Source organism: Larus michahellis, chromosome 1 (assembly GCF_964199755.1).
Source record: "Larus michahellis chromosome 1, bLarMic1.1, whole genome shotgun sequence".
NCBI lineage: Eukaryota > Metazoa > Chordata > Aves > Charadriiformes > Laridae > Larus > Larus michahellis.
The window spans coordinates 89,785,734-89,806,815 of NC_133896.1; the positions used below are offsets into that span (position 1 = coordinate 89,785,734).

At 39.7% G+C, this 21,082-nt stretch overlaps 1 protein-coding gene across 1 annotated transcript in view; it reads left to right on the forward strand.

Annotated features, from left to right (window-relative positions):
* Nucleotides 1-21,082, forward strand: part of EFCAB6 (EF-hand calcium binding domain 6) — an 81,212-nt gene that overhangs the window by 34,006 nt on the left and 26,124 nt on the right. Inside the window, 7 exon segments of the mRNA XM_074572547.1 lie at nt 155-269; nt 3,217-3,350; nt 4,523-4,758; nt 7,175-7,271; nt 8,252-8,370; nt 9,944-10,171; nt 20,151-20,229. Of these exon segments, the coding sequence (XP_074428648.1) occupies nt 155-269; nt 3,217-3,350; nt 4,523-4,758; nt 7,175-7,271; nt 8,252-8,370; nt 9,944-10,171; nt 20,151-20,229 (1,008 nt within the window).

Sequence of the window (21,082 nt, forward strand, 5' to 3'; positions counted from 1 at the left end):
AGGGCTTACTGTAAGTGTAAGGGAGAGAGATCAATTTTCAGAGTAATTTCAAGTTGAGCCATAGGATGAAACACCCAGATATTTAGTATTCAAAATGACATATTAAGCAAGAAAATAGGCCATTACATACCTTATTTTATTTCTCTTCTAGCAGGTGTTGGAAGATCATGGTATGCCAATGGATGACAGTCAATTTAATCTACTAACAGAAAAGCTACGGTTACCAGATGGAGGGTTGAGTTTTCTGGATTTTGTGGCAATATTGGAAGGTAAAGGAATCTTAACACCAGCAGAGCAGAAAACAAACCTTCCCTGGAAGATCCATAATTTTTCTTTTTTGAGGAAAGGATATTGGTGAAAACGATCATTGATGTGATTTTTAGCACCTGGATCATAGAATCATCCTTCAAGAAGGATGACCTTCTTGTCTGCAGATCTTTGACTCCTGACCTAGTTAAGTTGCTGAGTATCTAACTCAGGACTAGAAGGTAACTGGAACATGTGGGATGTGACCTAACTAAAGGTCCACAGAGAGGTGTCGTGGAGTTGTCACTAACAGATTGCAAAAAGTAATGGACAGCTTTCCCTGCCTTGGGTAGATCCCTGTCCTCAGCATTTCTAACTCTTATTCACAGTTTTAGAATTATGTTGTATCCTAAATTGCAGTGGGTGATTTTATAGTAGTGATGTCCAGCAACATTTTCTATACTGTGTAAAAAGTGAGAAGACAGTAAGTATTCCCTTCAGGAATGAAAGATCGAAGTGATGAGTCTTAGTGGCTGTAGATCTGTGGTGTGACCTGGTTACTTATTGGTTTATGGTTTTAATTTAAAGTATTGCTTTTGAATGTTAAAGCTGCTAAGGGACATTGCAACTAGAGAATGCTGAAATGTGGTTATCTATAACATAATTGATGGTTTTATTGGACTATCAAGAATCCCATGGAGACAGAGAGGTTTACTGTTTGTTTAGATATAGATATACTGTCCACTGATATAATGAGGATGTTGTCTTCATTGATTTACTGCTGCTGAGGAATGAATACCAGAGGAATATATTCGTAATTTGGGAGCACGTTGTTTCACCTCAGCTACTTGCCTTACCCCATCAGTAATTTCACTGATTTCAAGGCACTGTAAGTAAGGGTTTCAATTTCCACCTCTTAAAAATTAAACTGATGGAATCTGAACTGATTTCTTAGGATGGAACCCTAAGTGCAAGGTAAAGCTAGTAAGTAATTATTCATTACTTATTTCCTTTATATGTCTAGATTTTGTGAGTAAAATTCTGATACCATTGAAGTCAACGGTAGTTTTGCCATTGGCTTCAAGGCCTGTTTTAACTTCCGTATTTTGCCTCTCTTCTTGTTCTCAGAGGTGCGCATTTACTTTTTTCACACTGTTACTATTATTTTCTGCTGTCATTATTTCTCTTTTGGAACTAAGATAAGGAGGAGAGCTGACCTGTATCTGGCTGACATAATATTCAGGTTTTTCTTCACTCAGTCCTAGAAGTTTAGAAGTTTGTGAATATAGCCAGTTAATCATCTGCCCACCAAAATATGTGTGCTTTCATCCAGTAGCCAAATAAAAGATGCTTGAAACAGGTTAACCTTGTGGAAAATGAGTGTGCCAACTCTTTGATTTAAATCAAGAATCAACAGTGTTTTGTCTGTATTTAAAGTTTTTGCTTTTGCCAATTATGAAAATCACAGCTTTTCTTTCCATACGTTACTATATCTCATAGTTGTAAAAGGAAGTGTGACCCATATTTAACATAAAGTAAGTCTCAGAAACCAGAATGCAAAGAAAAAACTGTCCTAACTTTATTTTCCAATGATTTCTGATTCATTGTGGTGGAGGGTGGTCTGTAGTTACAGAAAGAGAGACCTGATTTTCTTCTTATAAGCTTTAGTGGGAAGATAACATGAGTAGAAATTTTCTTGACTAGACTTCAATAGAAACTGGAATTGGAAAAAGGGAAGGATAGTGCGTGTCTGTAAAGGGGAGTTGGATTGAAAGGGTAAAATCAGAAGAAGTTAAAAAGATGTGCTGAATACTATTTAGTAATTCTTTGGAATAGTTGTACAGGCTCTCGTGTGTCGGTGTATGTAAATCTTTTAAAAAGAAAAGAAACATTCCTTTAAAACAGATCATTAACTTAGCATTTTTCTTATCAAGCAGGAGTAGGGTGTAGTGAAATGTCAGTGTGTACATTTTCCTTTGCAAGTTTTTCCCATTTTAAAATCTGACGTGACTTACTTTATTCCTCTATATGGCTCATAAGTTGCAGAAAAATTTGAAAATGCTCAAGAGGCTACAGAAGAGGCTTAGTCCCTTTTTCCCCAGAAGTAAGGCAAAATAGATTCCTGAAGTATCCCTGCAGAAGGAATCAGATCTGGAATGGGGACCAAAAATAGCTACTCTATGGCCTAAAAGTACGTTAGCCCTTCAGGACTGGAAGTACCTGGATGCCCTGCTGGGAAGCTGGCGGTTGCCCTGTCCTCATCCTGCCGGGCTGTGGGATAATAAACTTCTGACAATATGAAGCTGCTGTTTGTGCAGGACTGAGTCTTGCCAGAACAGAACAAGAGGTGAAATAGTTTCAGTGGTGATGCTCTGTTAAGTCAGGAGTGTTTTGATGGCAGATCTGAAACAGCTCACATTGGTTCAAACCAGAGGAGGGTTTATCCAGGATAGAATTTCTCCAGGAGAGATGGTCTAGCGTGCAGTGGTTGTGCTATACAGTCAAAGACACAACAAATTACTTTCTCTGACACTGTCTGCAGCTCCTGTGTTCCCTCTCTGAGACAGACAGGTGGTATGACAGCGAGTCACAGCTTTCAGAGTGCTCCTTTTCTCCTCCTCCAGTCTGATACCTCCCCTCCTCAAAGGAACCAGGCACCAGAGAAGGCTAAAGCAAAAAAAAAAAAAAAAAAAAAAAGAAAAAAAAGACCTTATCTCAGCTGTGCTTTCTTCAGTTGAGATTATCTTCTTCACCTTGTGCTGGGAAAACTATAGCAGCTGAGGCCATTACTGTAAATTGGGTGCATGCCACTAATACTGCATACAGATATTGGACTTTGTCATGTTTGGGCTGTAAAGAGTACGATTGCAGAATTTCTTGTTTTGTTGATTTTATATTACTGTGCTGTTTATCAGGTATGTTTAATACTGACTTTTTGATGCTTGCTATACTTCGATTTCATTATTGCAGATGCCAGATTGAATGGGCCAGGAGCTACATTATGTAACAGCGCAAACCATGGAGTAAATGATGCTAAATATCATTACATGACTGCTGAAGAATGTCTCAATCAACTTAATGATAAACTGATGGAAGTCTATGGGGTAAATGTATAGATCCATGGTTTGCTTTTGGCAGTGAAGCTGGTTATTATTTCGATACAAATATTTGTTTTAAAAGTTGGTATGGAGGAGCTGTCAGGAAAATGGTTCTGAAAATTACGTTGGATCTCATGTCTTCTGTATTCTCAGAAACTTCCAGTTGAATTACATTCAGTTTTCAAGGCAAAAATTTTTTTTTTTTTCCCTAATTGTCTTCTCTGCAGCCTCTGCCAGGAAAATAAGATGTGAGTTATTTTTTCCCATCCTTTTGTGAGCATAGCTATTAAAGATTCTGCAATTAGAAAAGAATAACTCTGTACTACTCATTCATGGAACAGTCCATCTATTCATGAGAATGATCTTTCAAGAAGACATTCTTAGTCCCTAAAGTTTGAAACACAGTGATCTTAATCAAGAGCTGTTTTCCACCTTTTCTACGTTTGCTTATATTTTCTGTAATTACCATTAGAATGTACTCCTTGAATTCCCACCATGGATATGCACAGAGTAAGAGAGATCACATTTTACAAAGAAGAGAAGCTGCAGTCATTACTCTTTTGCTCAGTTCAATCCACCCCATCCCATCCCATCCCATCCCATCCCATTCCATCCTATCCCTGTTCCCTGGGACAAGTGGAAAGATCAGCATTCAGAAAAGGAATCCTCTGTTCAAACCACCTTAGACACCCCTAGCAAAGGTGATCATATTGATCAGCATTACTTCAGATATCTGAAGAACTGCACCATTTACAGGGTGTTTGAACATTTTGTGTCTATTTTAACAGAAGAAGCTGTTCAGCTTGTAGATCAATTGCTGTAAAGTCTGTCTTCATTACAGGCCTTCTAAGGGTACACAAGGGCAGAAATGAGGTACCTTTCAGTGTAGTACTGATGGAAAGTGGAGGTTAATTTGTAAATTTGCATGGGGGTGACTTTTTGATGGTCCCTACTTTTGCTCAGTTCCGTATGTGCTTAAGATGAAAGCAATAAGACTGTAGTTTACTCTGGACTATCCCCAGTGTTTAGTAAGGCAGTACTATAAATGCTTCGTATTCTCAAACTGCGTTAAAATATTTGCCTGTTGTCAAAACAAGTCTAGAGCAAACATTTGTTATTTATGTTTAAAAATATGTAGTTGACGTGTTAAATATATTTAGTTAAATATTCCTTGTTAGGACACCTATTCTGCCTTCCGTGAAACAGACAGTAACCATGACGGTATTATCAACATGCTTGACTTCCATCAATTGTTAGACAGCTTTCTGCTTCGTCTTAGAGGTGAGGAATTTCTGCGCCTACTTGGTTTGTTGGGAATGAACCTGACCTCCACGTTAAATTACCAAGAATTCTGTCAACTGTTCCACACCCAAGAAACTAAGGAGGTATCTCCTCGGGTCATGCCATCTCACAAGTAGGAAAGAAAAAGTTGTGTAGCACCTACAGTAATCTGATCTGTTTGCAGAAATGAATATGCTGTGTGAAAATTTGTATTGGGTATAATTGAAAAAAGATAGTATTTAAATGTGTCTTTTTCAAGCTGAAATTGGGTAGCTTTACCAAGTTCTCAGTGATTTCTGACTCCATTAAATCAGATATTGAATCCACCGCTAGGTCAAAATGCCAAAACTACCCTGGAGACTGCTCAGATCTGTAAGGTTAAACATATATACTGGTGCCTGAGTTGGAGCCTTACAGCTGAGCTAGCCTCCAAACTGGACAACTTTGCTGCATCTTCCAAGTATGCAGAATTGGGACATGGATTGGGAATCAGATGTCATTTTGGATTGAGCGGCAGACAGGGCATTACCTGTCTGGCACAGTGTCTGTCAGTTCTGAGACTGATATTGCTGTCAGTGTACATTACAGTAGTCCAAAACGCCACGCTCCAGACCTTTATGCCACCAGGGCACTGAGAGTAGGCCAGATACGGTGAGGTGCACAAAACCACTGAGGCACTGTGGAGTGGGTGGAGGGTAGGAGGAAGAGTACTGCAGCCTCCCTTTCTGCGAGAAGTGGCGCTGCTTAAAACGTCTGGAATTTTAAAGTTTGAGCTTTATTTTAATGATAAATAGCATTTAGGCACTAAAAAATTCATTCTAAAAACTCAGTGTGAAACTCTGTTTAACTATGCAAACAGAGATAAATTCATAAAAATAATGACAGGATACAGCAGGACTAAAAAAGCTCCTGATCAGCAACTCATCTCCGCTGTGGCAGTGAAGATGTGATATATACACATAGGCTTATTTCCCAGTTTTTATTTGTCTCTTACAACATTACTGTTGGCTCTGATGTTAGTAATATTTATCTGCTTGGTTTGTTTTTCTTTTTTCCTGAATTGGACAACTGAGTGAATCAAGGACATCAGTCTAAAATGAGAAAGGAAACTGATGATGATTGAGTCTTGCTAACAGTTGGAGTCTGAGACCAATTACTGTCGCGCTCTCATTTCTGTTTCAGTTGGACTTAGCTAGAAATTGAAGCATTCTGAATTGAGCTCCAGAATTTCCTCGTTTCAGATACTATTACTGTTTCAGAAGTCCAGCAAAGAAAATATAGTGATTGAAAGCCTTTAGAGCACTTGCATTTTCCCAGCTAAGTTTTTAGACTATTTTTGTTGGTCGATTGTTTAGGCCTATGGAATCTTCTGTCAAGAGGTGGGAGTGGGGAAAACTCAGAAGGTTCCCAGGCCCTTAAAATAGGTTAATGTGGCGTTCATGTTTCTAAATCCAAATGGAGGCCTCAGCAGAGGTTGTCAAGGCCCAGAGTGCCGGGCACCCAGAAGTGTCTGAGTTTGCAGTGCTGCAGTTCTTCAGGACCCAAGTTCTGGTCTGCACATGCCATGGGTGGTACAGAACTCAGTGGGTAGGTCAGACGTAGTTACAACATCTCACCTGGTCTGAAGACCCAATATTCCTTTGCCTCTCTTTTGAGAATCTTGGTCCAGGGAGCGTATTCCTGGAGCGTGGCTGAAACAGGCTCTGAAGCCATATGTCTGCAACATTTCCTTACAAAGTAATAACTGGAGGAGAAATGCGTGCGAGGAGGTAGCAAGAGGTGGGCAACTGTGCCTTAAGAGAAATTAACCGTCTTTCCTCAGTTTTATAACTGGAAGTGCTTAGAAAAGCTAAAGAGAATTGGGCACCAAAAGAAGGGCTGCTCTTCTCAGGTGAAGGAAGGTGCACTATTTCAAAGAATGGTGAGACATGAGGTCTCCTCGATTCTCAGGTAAGTGCGTCCTTGTGTAGCGCACAGATTTAGGCAGCTTTCTGTGTAGTGTGACAGCTATGCTGGATCCTAATCTGAGGTACGCATATTCCTCTGCGTGCTCGGATTCAACCAGAAGCACCAGGCCCAAAAAAGTTAAGGACTTGTAATGGTGGCTGAATTTGCAAATGTGGAGACTTACTACCCATGCCTTGGTGACTCATTTTGATCTACGTTATTGATGTAAATCAAGGATAATCTTCCTGGAGTCACTCCAAGATATAATTGTTTCTGAGATAATTAACATTTCCTTCTATGCGTATAAAAAATCCATGCTGGCTCTTGAGTTTGAGGAAGGATTGAACAGCACTGATTTGAAAATAAATAGGGAATTACAAAATTTAAAACATCTTCGCTAACCTGCAGCTAGGGAAATAAGGCAGTATTTAAAGAATTAAGTTTACACAGATGTGAAGTAACAGTCTTTAATGGGTATCTTAGAAACTAGGAAAAAACCACCACTACCGTGAAGAACAACAAAAGGGAAGGAAACTTGTGGAGATTAAAGATCCCACTAATGTAAAACATAGTTAGTTATTTTATTTTTTTTCTTTTCTGAGAAAAAAACAGATGATAACCGATGCAGAGCTAGCTTGTGATCACGCTCATTACTACCTTGTTATCAAAGCAAGAACCAGATGGCATGACCTAGCAAGGGTAAGAAGAATGTTTTCTTTAAATAAACAAGAGGCACTAATAGATTTCAGAACATTATGCAATGTTGATCTTCAGATTCTATAAATATTCAGAGAGACCCTTGCAAAATAGCTCATTAATGATAAAAACTTACTATCTGATTAAAATAAATCAACAGTTTGAATAATATTCAATTTTTGTAATGTTGATTATGTAATAGATGCTATTACAGTTATTTCTAAAACTTTTTCGTATTTTACTATTATTGGTTTTATTTAACGTCTCTGTTAGTAGTAATGGGCTTCACCTGAGGCCTGTTTGACTACATGCCGTACACAAACATGCACCTACTATGCTGACACCCAGTGTTGCCCAGCACAGTGAAGCTTTGACAGTGATGCTTACACCATCCAAAAAGACTCTCACAAAACTGTCCTATAAAAATTGCAACATTTGGGCAACAGAGTAGCACAATGAAAAATGGACATAATTTTTTCATTAAATGTTTGTGTAAATCAGAAAATAGTACTGGTAGCCTCAGTTTGCAAGATGAATGGTAAAAAGCCCAGCAAACCCAACAAACCAACCAAACCCCGAAGCAAAATCTAATTCATATTAGATATAGAACAAGTTGGGGAGAAAATATGCAGGTCTTCTGTTTTTCAGTGCCTTCATCTTTCACTGGCACTCTTCAGCAGTGCATGCACACTTCCCATGTTCATATCCCCTGTGTTTGCCATCAGTAAGAAACTTTCCACACAGAGTACAACACCTAAACACCTGGGATGTCAATACCAATTCAAGCTTTTGAGAGTTGCACACGCATAGCAGAAAGTAGGGAACAGTAAAAATCAAATAAAAAAACATTAAAAGATGAAATTCAGACATGCATGATTTTCCATTTCTTTATCAATTCCCATTATACATGAAGCTTATAGAGAGATCAAATATTTTGTCACACTTGTTGGTTCTTGTTAGTCATGATTTCTTTTATATTCCAGAATTTTCAGGAATTTGACAGTGAAGGAAAAGGCATTATACAGCCAAGGGACTTGAAGACAGTCTTGTTCAGATTTGGCATTCCAATCACCCTGGAAGAATTTAAGCAGCTTTGGGCAAGGTATGACAACTCTAAATGATTAGCTCTTGCAATAATGAATCTTTTATAGGATTACAGAGCCTTTAGTAGTGCAGCGAATGACAATAGATTACACTGCACGAGAAATCCTTTATTTGGTCATGACTGTGACCTCAGACCATGACACTGTGTTACAGGAGGCTGCATCTTATCATACGAATACAATTAGATCCATCTGTTTCCAATGAATTCAAAGACAGGACTTTCCCTTGCCTTCAGTATTACCAATCCCTTTAATTTAAGATGCATTTTCTTCTTGGACAGCACCTTATGTCACTGGTTACATTAACTATTTTTTCATCAGTTTTGTTTATACACACAAATGCCTACATCAGTTTGTGAGGGCTGAAAGTCAGCTCCAGGTGTCTTGGATCAGGTGGGAACTGCAGACAAAGCTTCCGTTGAGGAGCTCTGTGGACAATCTGCATTGCATACCTGTCTGAAGGCAGTGCTACCAGCCTCCGCTTCTCAGAGCACTAAATTTACTTACTGTATTTTCAACCTAAATAAAAGTGATTCAGTCAAAAGAAAAATGCTACATACCAAATACATAGCAAAAGAAAGTAAGGTAATTTCATGCTGTGTAAAGATGGCAAGAAATGTTTTTATAGACAAGTAATTTGTTATGAATTGGGGGAAAATACTTGTCTGCCTTCAACAAAGAGGAGCTGCGCTATAAACTGTGTTTGAAATGGCATAGATGTCAGCCATATGTGACATTATATAAAAAGCTACCTTCATTACAGGTCTATTTAAAAAAATCATCACTCTCTCTAACATATAGGACCTGAGTGTATTGCATTTTGGTTTCAAACTGCATTAACTATATAGTTTTTTCTTAGCACGGATTCATATCTGAATTATTTTCTACTCCATTAGATTTTACTTCCCATTCTTATTCCTTATGGATGCCATGGCACATTGAAGAGTATCCTTTTCATGCAGTTATCTGCTGCACAACTTCACTCCCATCAGCCACTCCTTTTATAGAATAGCTAAAATCTCTTATGTGCCTGGTATGTCTGTAACTCGAATAACGGAATTAGAGTGAAGCTGAAGCTAAATTAGGCATTACCATGCAACGGAGCACTAGCAGAGGAAGAAATTTCAGGGGGAAAAGCCTATGGAATGGTTTATAACTAAGAAAATATGAAAAGTGTTTATGAAGCTAAACCTATGTTTCTGAAGGATGATTACGGTTCTGGGCATCTCAGACATGTGTGACCAGTTTGATACACTTGAGACTGAATTTTTAGGAGCCCAGTTCTCTGCATGTCAGGCCAAATGCTGAAAGGCAGCGGTACTGAGAACTGGAGAATAGTCCTGACAATTTGGTCCTCAGGGTAGTATTTTCAGAATCGACTCTGTGATTACAATGCATAAGCCCTATCTTTCGCATCTCATACAAAGTCACTCGCTCATTCTCAGTGTGGTATGGCACCTCTATAAGGAAGGGAAGTCAGTGAGATTTAAGCTGTTAAGTCACTTAAGGACATCTGTAATGCCTTTCTGTGAAGAACACATGAATATTTTAAAAGTGCGTTTCTTTTTCAAGGTATGATACAGATGCAAAACGATATCTTACTCACCAAGAATTTTTACACAAACTGGGGATAGAGTTTGCACCGGCTGACAAAGGGCTCAGCAACCACATCACGGACAACAGCTATGCGCATTTACAACTGCATTATAATAATCAACAAAAGAAGCGTTCAAAGCTGGAAGAGCAGCAGAAACAGCAAACTAAAGCTCTGCATGTAAGAGAAATTAAAAAGCAGATCAAGTAAGTTATTTTGAGCTTAGCATATAACTTTCTATGTTTGTACTTAGTTTGTTAAGATGACACTGTGTACAATAAAAATGTAATTTTAGCATAAAGGGCTCTGAAAAGGAGTTTCAGAAGGTACTGGACCAAGTTTATACATAGTGTTGCTCCCTTGATTTGCTGGAGATAAGCCTAGCTCAGTGTACATTGTAAGATTTTTTTAATAGATTTTGTCCATGGCTTATATTACTTATTTTACAGACTTTAGGGTAACATCTATACTGACAAATCAGAATGTCCAGAGACATTCCCAGACACAGCCATCTATGCTGCTAGACTGCCAAAAGTGTCATCGTCATGCTTTGGCCTGTGTCAGCTAATGTTTTCCCTCATCACTCCCAGCACTGTTTGGGAGCAAGAATGCTTCAAGGACCGTTCCTAATAGGCAGTTTTCAGGCAGCTGCTCCCTTCCAGGGGCTAAGAAGGTTCACTAGCAGAGGTGTGCCAGCTGGCCTCTGTGCCCCAAGCACTCCCTGGCCTGTTTATTGGCATCAGCTCAGCTTGTGGTTTGAGTCCGAACACTGCTGTCAGCTCAGATTGAGAGAGAAGAGCAAGTGCAGTTGTGTCACCCTGCAGGTCTCTCCTTCTCAGACTACTTCAGGCAACGTAAACTTAGACCTACCTGGTTACGCTCAACAGGGGCTTTTCTTGCAGCTGGAATGGTTGGGCATGTAGGACATTGTGGTCCCACAGCCTACCCTGTCCCTTGGATGAGGGCCAAGTAGCAATCACAGTTGGTTTAACATCCCCCTAGCGGCTAGTTAAATTGTTAGTAAACGGCTTTGTAGATTCAGCAAAAAACGGCCTTGACAAGGGCGGACCCTGGCTCCATATGACAGAAATAAGCACCTTGTCTCCGAGCAAGAGGAGTCTCTGCCTCAAACAAAATCAACGCTCACAGAGTTGGCGGGTCACTGCCCCTGAGAAGAGCGTTTGACAAACAAATGACAAAATGATACCCTGCTCAGACTGGAGTCTAATGATCCATGCCTGCCCTAGCGAGTCAGCAGTGATTAGCCTGCTGCTGCTATAGGATTCCTGCACCTGCCAGCAGATTGAGGCAGCAGGAGAATCCTCTGCCCCAGTACGGTGCTGCTAAAACTTTATATTTCCAGGTTGTGGATAGACACCACCTGGACGCTTATCATGTTTTCTGCTTGTGCTTTCACTCTTCTCCTGAACTGCTTTATTTATTTATTTATTTATTTAGGAGTATAAACCCTCAGGAGCAAAAAACGTGTAAAAATATACCCCCAAGGGTACAGATTTGCTTTCTTTTGTGCTCAGGAAGTGTCTGGAAGTTGTAGGAACTAATAAATTATTATTGATAAGAATGATAATTCCCCATGACATTGTTGGTTAAGGTGATACACTCGTAAACAAAGAAGAGCAGCCTTGTCTTGCAGATAAAGAGGCAACTTGGGAAATCATTAGACAAAAAAAAACCCACAAAACACAGAGAGAAGCCTGTAAGCGAAGTTTTTTGCCTTTTTACCTTGCTTTTTTAAATTCTATTTTTCAGTATCCCAAATAGGCTGAAGGAATCAAGGGCAAAACTCTCCTTTTCAGCATCACAACTCTCCCACCTGCATTGCAGGTCTCTGGCATAAACTGCACTTATGACACCCACAGGTATCAACGAGTGTTCCACCTGTAAAAAATTGCATATACAATATACAGCAGATATTGTTAGGGAGCTGCTGTGTTGCAGGCGTTGCTCATTACTGTATTTGTAACTGTCTGATGTGAAACTTAGACTGTAACAGTCTTATACTGGGCTCTTCTGCTCCATTTCTCTTACCAGTCCATTGTCTCTAGTCTTACACTTGGATGGAGAGCTCTTTTGGTCAGGAACCTTCTATTTCTTTCCTGTTAGGGCAATGCCGAGTGCAAGGCAGCCCTGCCTTCAATGCTATAAATAAGAAGCAGCTCCGCAAGTAGGGAAGATGCTGTGCTGCAAGCAGAAATTATGCAGTGTGTCTCAAAGATGCAAATACTCATCCCAAAGCAGCTGGAGAGTAATTAAATGAATGGGGAAGACATGACGGGTAAAAATAAAATAGCCATGATGTAACATGCTGGCAGGTCCACATCATTTAGAATTATTTACTTCTGAGAACCTACCATGAAAACAACTATGTATAGAACTATATATATGGCAACTATACACACAAATACATACATAGGAGTGCATAGCGATTCCTTAACTGTAATTTGGAGGAAAACAGAAAATGGCAGACTGGATCAAGTATAACTGGATTCAGTTACCTGCTAGCAACCAAAGCCAGATGTTTCTGGCTGAGGTGGAGCAGCCTTCTATTAGATGGACGTGGAATATTCTGTCCCCTGCAGTAGTGGGAGGCAATGATGTCCTGGGCAGTGACGGAGTTTGGTTTAAGCCTGCAGACGGGACTTTCATACCCCTTTCGGAAATTTTGTTCTAATTATTTGCTAGATTCTGTCTTTTCTTGATTTATATATATAAGACATCCAGTTCTGCTCTTAGTCTTTTGAAATTTCTGGCATCTGCAGCTTCCTCTGGGAATGAGTTCACAGCTTAATCATTTGTGGTCTGCAAAAGTATGTCTTGTTATCAATTATTGCCACCTTTCTGTTCCAGCTGAATGTTCTCTTCTCGTCTCCCACACTTTCTCACCCACCTCCTGGCTGGTGGGAGCAATCCTGTGGTAGCAGTTCCTGTCTGGTTTTCTCTCTCAGAAAGCTGGAAGTGCAAAAGGGGTTTAATCCAGGCCTCTGAACTCCTCAGATTTCACATAAGGCCCTGGAAAGCCATAAATGACTCTTAAGCCAGAGTCATTGTCTGACGGACAAAATCCACCTGCGTGGTAGCTGTGAAGGCAGCGATCCAGCCGAGTGTCAGCCTTCCACTCCAGGACCACATAAGACAGCTGAGATACGGGAAACACAGGTGGGCGCCATGCCCTTCTACCACAAAGGTCACTGTAAGGAGATCTGTTCTCAGGCAGGAAAATGGATGTGGTGGTTGCAAAACCTAACCTTGGTGATCCACGTGGGTCTCAGCCTCCATTCTCAATGAGTGGGAAAACTGATTCCTTTCACCTGTCGTATTCAGACCGGGAGGAAGCAGTTGCCCGAGATGTGAATTTGCTGGTTGTAGGGCCCACTTCAGCAGCACCGGGAGCAGCACCCACTCCCCCTTCTGTGGTCTTGCTTAAGCCCTCTCATTTCTATTTGCGCAGTGGCTTCATCCAACCCGTGTCCTTTCTTCTGGCTTTCTGCAAGGGCTGCGAACCTCACCCTAACAGCTCTGGAGCAGTTTCAGTGCCCTGTGATTACACACTGTGAGGCAGACAAAAGCTCTGGACATCTTACAATTCAAAACATACTGCTGTGAGCTCTTTTTTTTTTTTTTTTTGTCTTTTGCTTTTGTTGTAACTCACAGGAACAAATCTCCCAAATTAGAAACAGCCATTGAACAGTGGCTCTCCAGCTCTTCAAGAAAAATACAAAACAATTGCAAGAAAATATTATTTTTTGGCAATGTAATTTGATCTATAGTTTTAATCCTCATTTTCTTCACACGCATATTTACTGCTGTGAGAGGAATAGTTACTGTTTGGAAATCTTTTATCGGTCCAAAAATGTTGAATGTCTCGATTTTTCAAAGATATTAATCTCAAAAACTGTTCTGATTTTACTTCAGCCTTTATTTTTATTAGGAAGATTTAAATGGAAGATAAATAGGGGTGATGAAGAGTGGCACTGCAGGTAACATATAGTTAAAAAGGGTTCCATAATTTTACTGCAATGAGGATACAAGATGGACTATATCACAGATATAGCACAGATACAAAGCATACCCTTGCAAAATGGAAGGAGCAGTGATAAATAGTCTTCTGGGGCTGGAGGAGATCAATCTGTCACTGAAATCACAAACTGTCTTTAGGATGGTCAGCTGTTTTTGGTCTTTTAGGCTGCTGCATCCTGCTTCCTAGGTCTGACTCTTTTAGTATCTTGCTGGGCCTCAGCACCCATCCTCCTCTGCTGATGCCCATTCTCAGTCACCAGAAAGCCATGGGTTTTAAGCTGTGGCGTATTACAGTAACTCAAAAAAAAACCCAAACACTCTGTCAGGAGATTTTAGATTCGTGTCTCTGCTGGAAAGTCTATAGGCTTCTAAACATAATACAAGTTAAAATCCAGAGATGTAATTAGCAGATGTTGGATCTCTAGGGTCTCATATCTAAGAGGAGGTTGAAGGAGTCTGAGCTGGTTAGTCGGTAATTAAAATCACGGAGATTCGAGACAGTAAAGCCAACTTGAGTGCAACGCAAGCGCACTCTGACCAATGTGCACCCTCTGCAGCATACTTCTATGCTCTTTCCCATACAAGTCTTGCTTTGAGTGTAAACCAAGTACCACATGGTAACAGGAGACAAATGTGAAAAAGAGGAAGGAATTAAGTAGAAAAATGAGATTTGAAAGTGAGAGAAAAGGTGATAGCTCTTTAGGGGATTTTAGAGACTATAAAACACATTGGAAATATTGCAGTTTCTTTGAAAAGACATCATGCTTTGAAACCTATATACAGTGGCTAGAATAATCATAAGGAAGCTTACAACTATTTTCTGGAATATTGCAGGAGTAGGAGCTATCAAAGTTTTTAACGGCATGAAACCAAGTCAGGGTGAGAGGGCAATCCATGAGCTACAGAAAGTTGAAGGAATATTGCACTCCCAAGGAAGCTTAAACTTTTGAAAGACACAGGTTTCATATGAGAATGCAGAAGGAGGAACCTTTTGAAGAATTTTTGGCTGATCTTAAAATAACGGATCAGTGAAGTAGCTATGACGTTTTGAGAGATTCCATTTTAAGGGATCAGGTAGTGATGGGAATCAAAGATCCAAAAAAGATCCCAGAAAGGTAGGATCTTAAAAAAAAAAGGAAAATCTGTTTAGTCTATCTAGGACAATCATAAGGGACAGTATGAAAATATCAGAAGGGGAGCAGGACACGCTGTCTATCAGGAAACAAAACTAAAAGACAGTTTTGAAGAAACTCTACAGAGCTCTCTGCAAGTAGTAGCAAAAGTGAAATATATGAAAATTCACAGATTCACAGATTATGTCCAGGAGTTTAGAAATTCTGCAGCAGCTATAGGAAATATAGTTATTTACAAGACCTTGCAACTGGAAAACCAGAAACAAAAGAGAATACCTTCCATACCTCCAGATCTATGTGAAGGTGCACAAACCAACAATACAACAAAATGCCACATAGAAACTATGTGCAAAAGCTGAAGAAGGAGGCTGCAGACTAAGAATAAACACATCTAAGTTGAAAACTGGTGCCCAGTCAATGTTACCTCCAAGCACACTGTAAAAAATTTGGCTCAGGAATCTCTACATACAAAAAAAGACTATTGAAACTGAGGGTGTCTACTGAGAATCTAATTCCTGTTAAAGGATTGTATGAACTTAAATTGAGAAGTGAAGATAAAAACAGTAGTTCAAGTTTATAGGCAGAAAGAGCTAATATTCGGTCTAATATATGCCTAGCCCTGGGCTTGGTTAAAGCAATGAGTTTGATGAAGGAACCATAAACACAGGAGATCAGTACCCAGAAATCTTTAGTGTTAGAGATAAAGTAGATCCAGAATATAAAGCTGTATTTTCACAGCAATATGTGCTGCTATGAACAATCTTCTGGCCGTGAAAGAGAAGCTGGTAAAGGAGCTAGATTATATAGGAGTAATGATGGGAAGTTTAAAAATGGAAGAGTCAGTTAGCAACAAGAAGACCAAAAGGCAAGTCACTGAGATTGTTCTTACATCCAACTGGGCTAAGTATATGTTTCTTGACAGACACTGTCCCATACAAGACATTTTCAGGTAGAAGGACTGCATATGTTTTTAAAAATGTTAATAAATTTTTACACAAATTACAAGTTCAGACTCTTCTGGTGGATCCAAAGAAACTTCCTTGCATGACATGAGTTTAACACTATTCATGTTTCGACCACCGTACAGGAGATTCTGCTTTCAAAGACTTCCTTTAGGCTTAAAGTTCATTCTTGAGTTTTCACAGGAAAGCATAATAAAGTCCATTTACTTGAAGCAACTGTGGCTATTTAAATAGATACTGAAGATGCTGAGTAGGGAGAAAACCAGTAGGGAATCTGAAAAAAGGATCCAAGAGGGCCTGAGAAGTAGGATTAGACAGAAATGCAAATGTAAGGGCAGAGAAATAACATAAAAGATTAACTGGACACAAGATAAAACAGAGTCATTATGCAAATGCCATCCACAAAGACAATGAGGGTGTCCAGAGGCCTGTTAGCACATGAGAGATCATACCACCCAGACAATCTGTGAAAGTAGCTTTTGAGTTACTGCACAAAATGGACATACTGGGCTGCAAATCTGGGAAAAGAATTACCAAATCAAAGGCATTAATAAAGACAACTCCTGGCCTTATGTATGTTGGCACTGGAAGACAAAGTATTCAAAAGATGGTTTAGAGGCAGTATTATTGAAAAAAATAATCAATGGAAATGTGTGGCCTGTGTTTCTAAGGTGCTTGTCTACACCACATCTGAGGCACAAAGCAAGAAAGCAGAGCTCTGGCTCAGCTCTGTGATTGTAAGAAATGTCATATATTTGTTTATCGATCTGTTATGGTCATAGCTGACACAAATCACTTTGCAGGCAAAAGAAAACCATCTTCCAGAATATTAAAATACTGTGACTTTTAGTGGTGGGGGTTTTTTTAAGGCAAAACCATTCAATTTGGCAATAAAGTTTAAGTTGGATAAATAAATACTGATCAAAGACACACTTTCTAGAGCATTCGAGGAGTCTACTCTTGAAAACCTAGAGCATGACAGAACACCTGGAAATACTATTAAAAGAAGAATTATCCTATTTGAGAAGAAAGTGGGCTGGGTTTAGAGAGGCTGTACAGATGACACGATGCGGGAAGTCATGAAGGTTACCACCTGTTGGATAGTGAGGGCATCGCAAACCAAGCCCATATTGAGCAATTCAGATCAGAGTTTTCTGTGTTTGGCAGCACACACTTCAGGGTTAACAGCATAGTGGTGTCAATGTATTATATGACCTGACATGCCTAACAGAGTGCAGGACACTCACAAGGCTGCTGAAAAATGTGAAAGAAAAGACCATATGTTGATTCAGCTGAACCTGTTGTAAGTATCTGACTCAGGCATTAGCCTGAAATTGCATTTGGATTGAATTTAGCATCAGAACATGTTACAGCACATATTAATGCTCTATTTGTTTGGTTATGTAGTCTCAGAAATTTTGTCTAGCAATGGTGCCCTGTTCAGCAGCTCAGACCTGAAATGGTTTGTAAGGAATGAAGGATATACAGATATCCCGAATACAATGGTGAGCTGAGTTAAAACTGTTAAAAGACGGTTCAAGCAAACTGTGAAGCTGAGAAGTGATCCATACTTTCACTGAACTTGAGAGAAAAGTCATTGAAAAAGGGTTTCTTGCCAGATGAAACTTGGTTAAGGAGAGAGTCCCGATACTCCCAAATTAGTCCATATATCAGTGGAAGATACAATGGGTTTGAAACTGTCGTGGTTTTGGCCAAATTGTCCAATGGCTGGCAACAGATGCTCCCCCCCGCCAACCTCTCGTACACGGAGAGGAGGAGGAAAGAGAAAGAGATTTATGAGTTTAGAAGAAACTAAACGAATTTAATGAAATATTAATAATAAAATAAAAAGGCAAATAATGAAATAAATAGTGTATACAAAACCGTATTAAGCTTCAAGGATGACGTCACCGGCAGGCACTGGGGAAGTCCGAGACTGGATTCAGCGACAAGTGGGAACTGGATTCCAGAGCTGGAGTCAGGAACACACGGATTGGGATCAAAGGCAGATGAAAAGACAGGGTCCTCCTCGGACATCGGCCATTGAAGAATGAGAGCCGACCCTTTGATCCCTCAGCTTTTATACTGAGCACAGGGCATATGGGATGGAATACCCCTGTAGGTCAATTTTGGGTCACCTGTCCTGTCCGCTCCTCCCTGCAGGTGGGACCCCTCTACGCTTTTCTGCTTCTGACCCTCCAACAGCGCAAATAACGAAATTCACTGACCTTGGTTGTTATAGCAATAAGCATAAGCAAGAGCCTCTCTGCGTACCATTCCTTGGCACAAACTGTAAACATTGGTCATATCACTCTGAGAACAAACCGTTTTCAGCACAACACGCTGTTAATTTTGGAGATTTAGAAGAGGCCTAGCTAAGAAGTAAAATTACTGAACAGAAAGTTGGTTCTGTTTTACCTCAAACCAGGACAGAAACATATAATAAATTGCTAACAACCCACCTAAGTCATATTATAATTCTGATTTTTTAAGGTAGGTGATGCTGTTTGCATAGACAACAGTGTTTCTTGGTCCCTGAGGGCTCTGGGCAAATGACTCTTTGTTCATACAAACTGCAAAGTCCAAAAGAACAGATTCTTAAGAGAAAAAGTTGACAAGGAAAATGTATTTTTCTTGTAAAGACTGTACTGAACTTACAGCTTCTTGAAAACAAATGGAAAACTAAGGATTCTGCAATACTGTGAGAGGAAAGACAGCACCAGTAACTGCAGCTGAGACCAGAAGCCTCCAAGTAGATCCATTGGAGTCTGTAGAGCTCTGAAAAGACTTACTGAGTATTCCTAAAAAGCATACGAGATTTAGTATGTCCCATGTTAGCCTTATAATAACTGGTTGCACGGTATTCATATGAAGGAGACAATGTAAGGCTCAGGTGCCGGCTGATTGACGGTGGCTCAACAAGGTGCAGAGAGAACTGATCTGAGCCGTTAGATCCGCAGACAGGCTTGGTGAGAGGCTGAGGCAACGAGTCGTGCTTGATTATGTGGGTTACACTGTTAACTGTGTTATCACTGTAATAACCCTTTCATACTACAACTCTTGACTCTCTAAAGAACCCAGCCTCCATGTCCTGTGCCGGAGGTCTGTCAGAAGGAGCAATCCCAAAGCAAATGGAGTGTGGCTGTAGGCATTACCCCAGATCCACACTGGTCATTTTTGCCATAAGGATATCATCTTGTAAGTACCGAACACATGTAGATAATTTATGTATACTTGGTAATCTGCATCAAGACGTAATTCACAACTGTTTTAACTTACATTAAGCTTAAGAAAATTTGCTAGTTGAAAACGTGCAGTAAGTAGAAGTGTCTGTACCTGCTTTGTCCTCTTGAGCCCCAATACAGAGGCTTTTGTTGAATCAAGAAGCAGAGAGGGATGTTGTTTGGGTTTCCAAAATTTGATCAAAATGACTCTGATGTCAGTGATGTATAAGTGACAAAATGAAGTGGGAGGAAGAGTCAGGAAGTGGGAGGAAGAGGTTTTAAGGTGCTGATCCAAAGTCCGCATGAGTCAGCAGAAGCTCTGCTCTTCTTCCCTGGGGCATGGATCAGGCCCTGCACTACTCCAGGTTTTGCTTGGGTCTAACAATTTTTGTTGAAATAGCTCTTCTTTACTATGTCAAAGTTTCAGGAGCCTCAAACTGCAGAAAGTATGCTGCCAAACCCTTATAGTTTTAACAGCTGTACTAAATATTTTGTAACTCAAATTAGGACACGCTTTAAAAGGGAGCGCTGTGTTTTGTAGCTGCAGTTCTGAATGGGGAGAATAGCCAGTTAATCACCCAAGGAGCATTTGTTTACAATGGGAGGCTTGAGCCATGCAATTCCATGTGCAAATTAAATGGGGGGGATGTTGGGTTTGAGGTTTGTTTGTGAACAATTTGGCAGTCTTTGAATAAATTATATGAACTTACCACACACAAATAAGCTCAAAATCTTTCCCTGCCCCTCCACCCCTATTTTGTATATTTGTTTGTATCCTTTTTATCTGATTTAACAAAGGAGCTAAAATAAACATCTGCTCCCTTTCAGAGATAAATTTAGGGATTACTTCCAAGATTTCAATAAGGCCTTTCATAAAGTGGATAAAAATAGAGATGGCTGTGTAACAGTATGTGACCTGCACAGGATACTATGAGAATTCAACTATTACATTGACCATGATCAGTTCAGTAGTCTTCTAAACAGGTTTGTATGATTATCTCCTAAGCATCTCTTTGGTCACACCCAGCAAAGCCTATAAGCTTCTACTTAGTGTTAAGCATTTAAGGAGCTCTGTTAAAACTAATGGAGATGAGATACCCACCTGCTTAAGACTGCACATAAGTGAAAAATCTTTGTAGGTAATTCTGCAGGTAATGAGAGTGAAATGCCCTCTTACATAAAAAAGGTATGCTTTGAGTATGTGTATTTGTTTGCTAGTTTGTTTTATTTGTTTAATTACAATTTAATAGAGCAAGTGTGTGAAACAGATCCTGTTCAAAATAGGAACAGAATTAAATCATCTTATAAAATAGCAATAATTTTCAAATGATCCAATGCTGCTGCTATGCAAAACTATGCTTTTAATTCTCTGTGTTAATATGAGTAAGATGAAAAATCTCATTTGTAGAGCCTGAAAAACACAAAGGACCTTCTCCAACATTAGGTAGCTGCACCAAACAATCCCCCAAAGGTTGCATGCCTGGCAGCACTGGGTTTTGTTCTCCAGAGCCTGCCAGACTAGACTTTTTTTTGAAATAAAATTAACAGAGTCTTTTCACAGTTCACCTTTAATTAGGTGATCAACTTTTTATGAATTGAAACCCTGATAGGAATCTGCTGCTTGTTTCTTTCTCAAAGACCTCTTGATGATAAACACCTTCATTCATTGTAATTTTGTGCAGATTATTCCTTTCTTGATCCAAAATAGTCTTTTCTAAATAATACAGAGTAGATTAGCATATGCATTTAGTTTTATTACT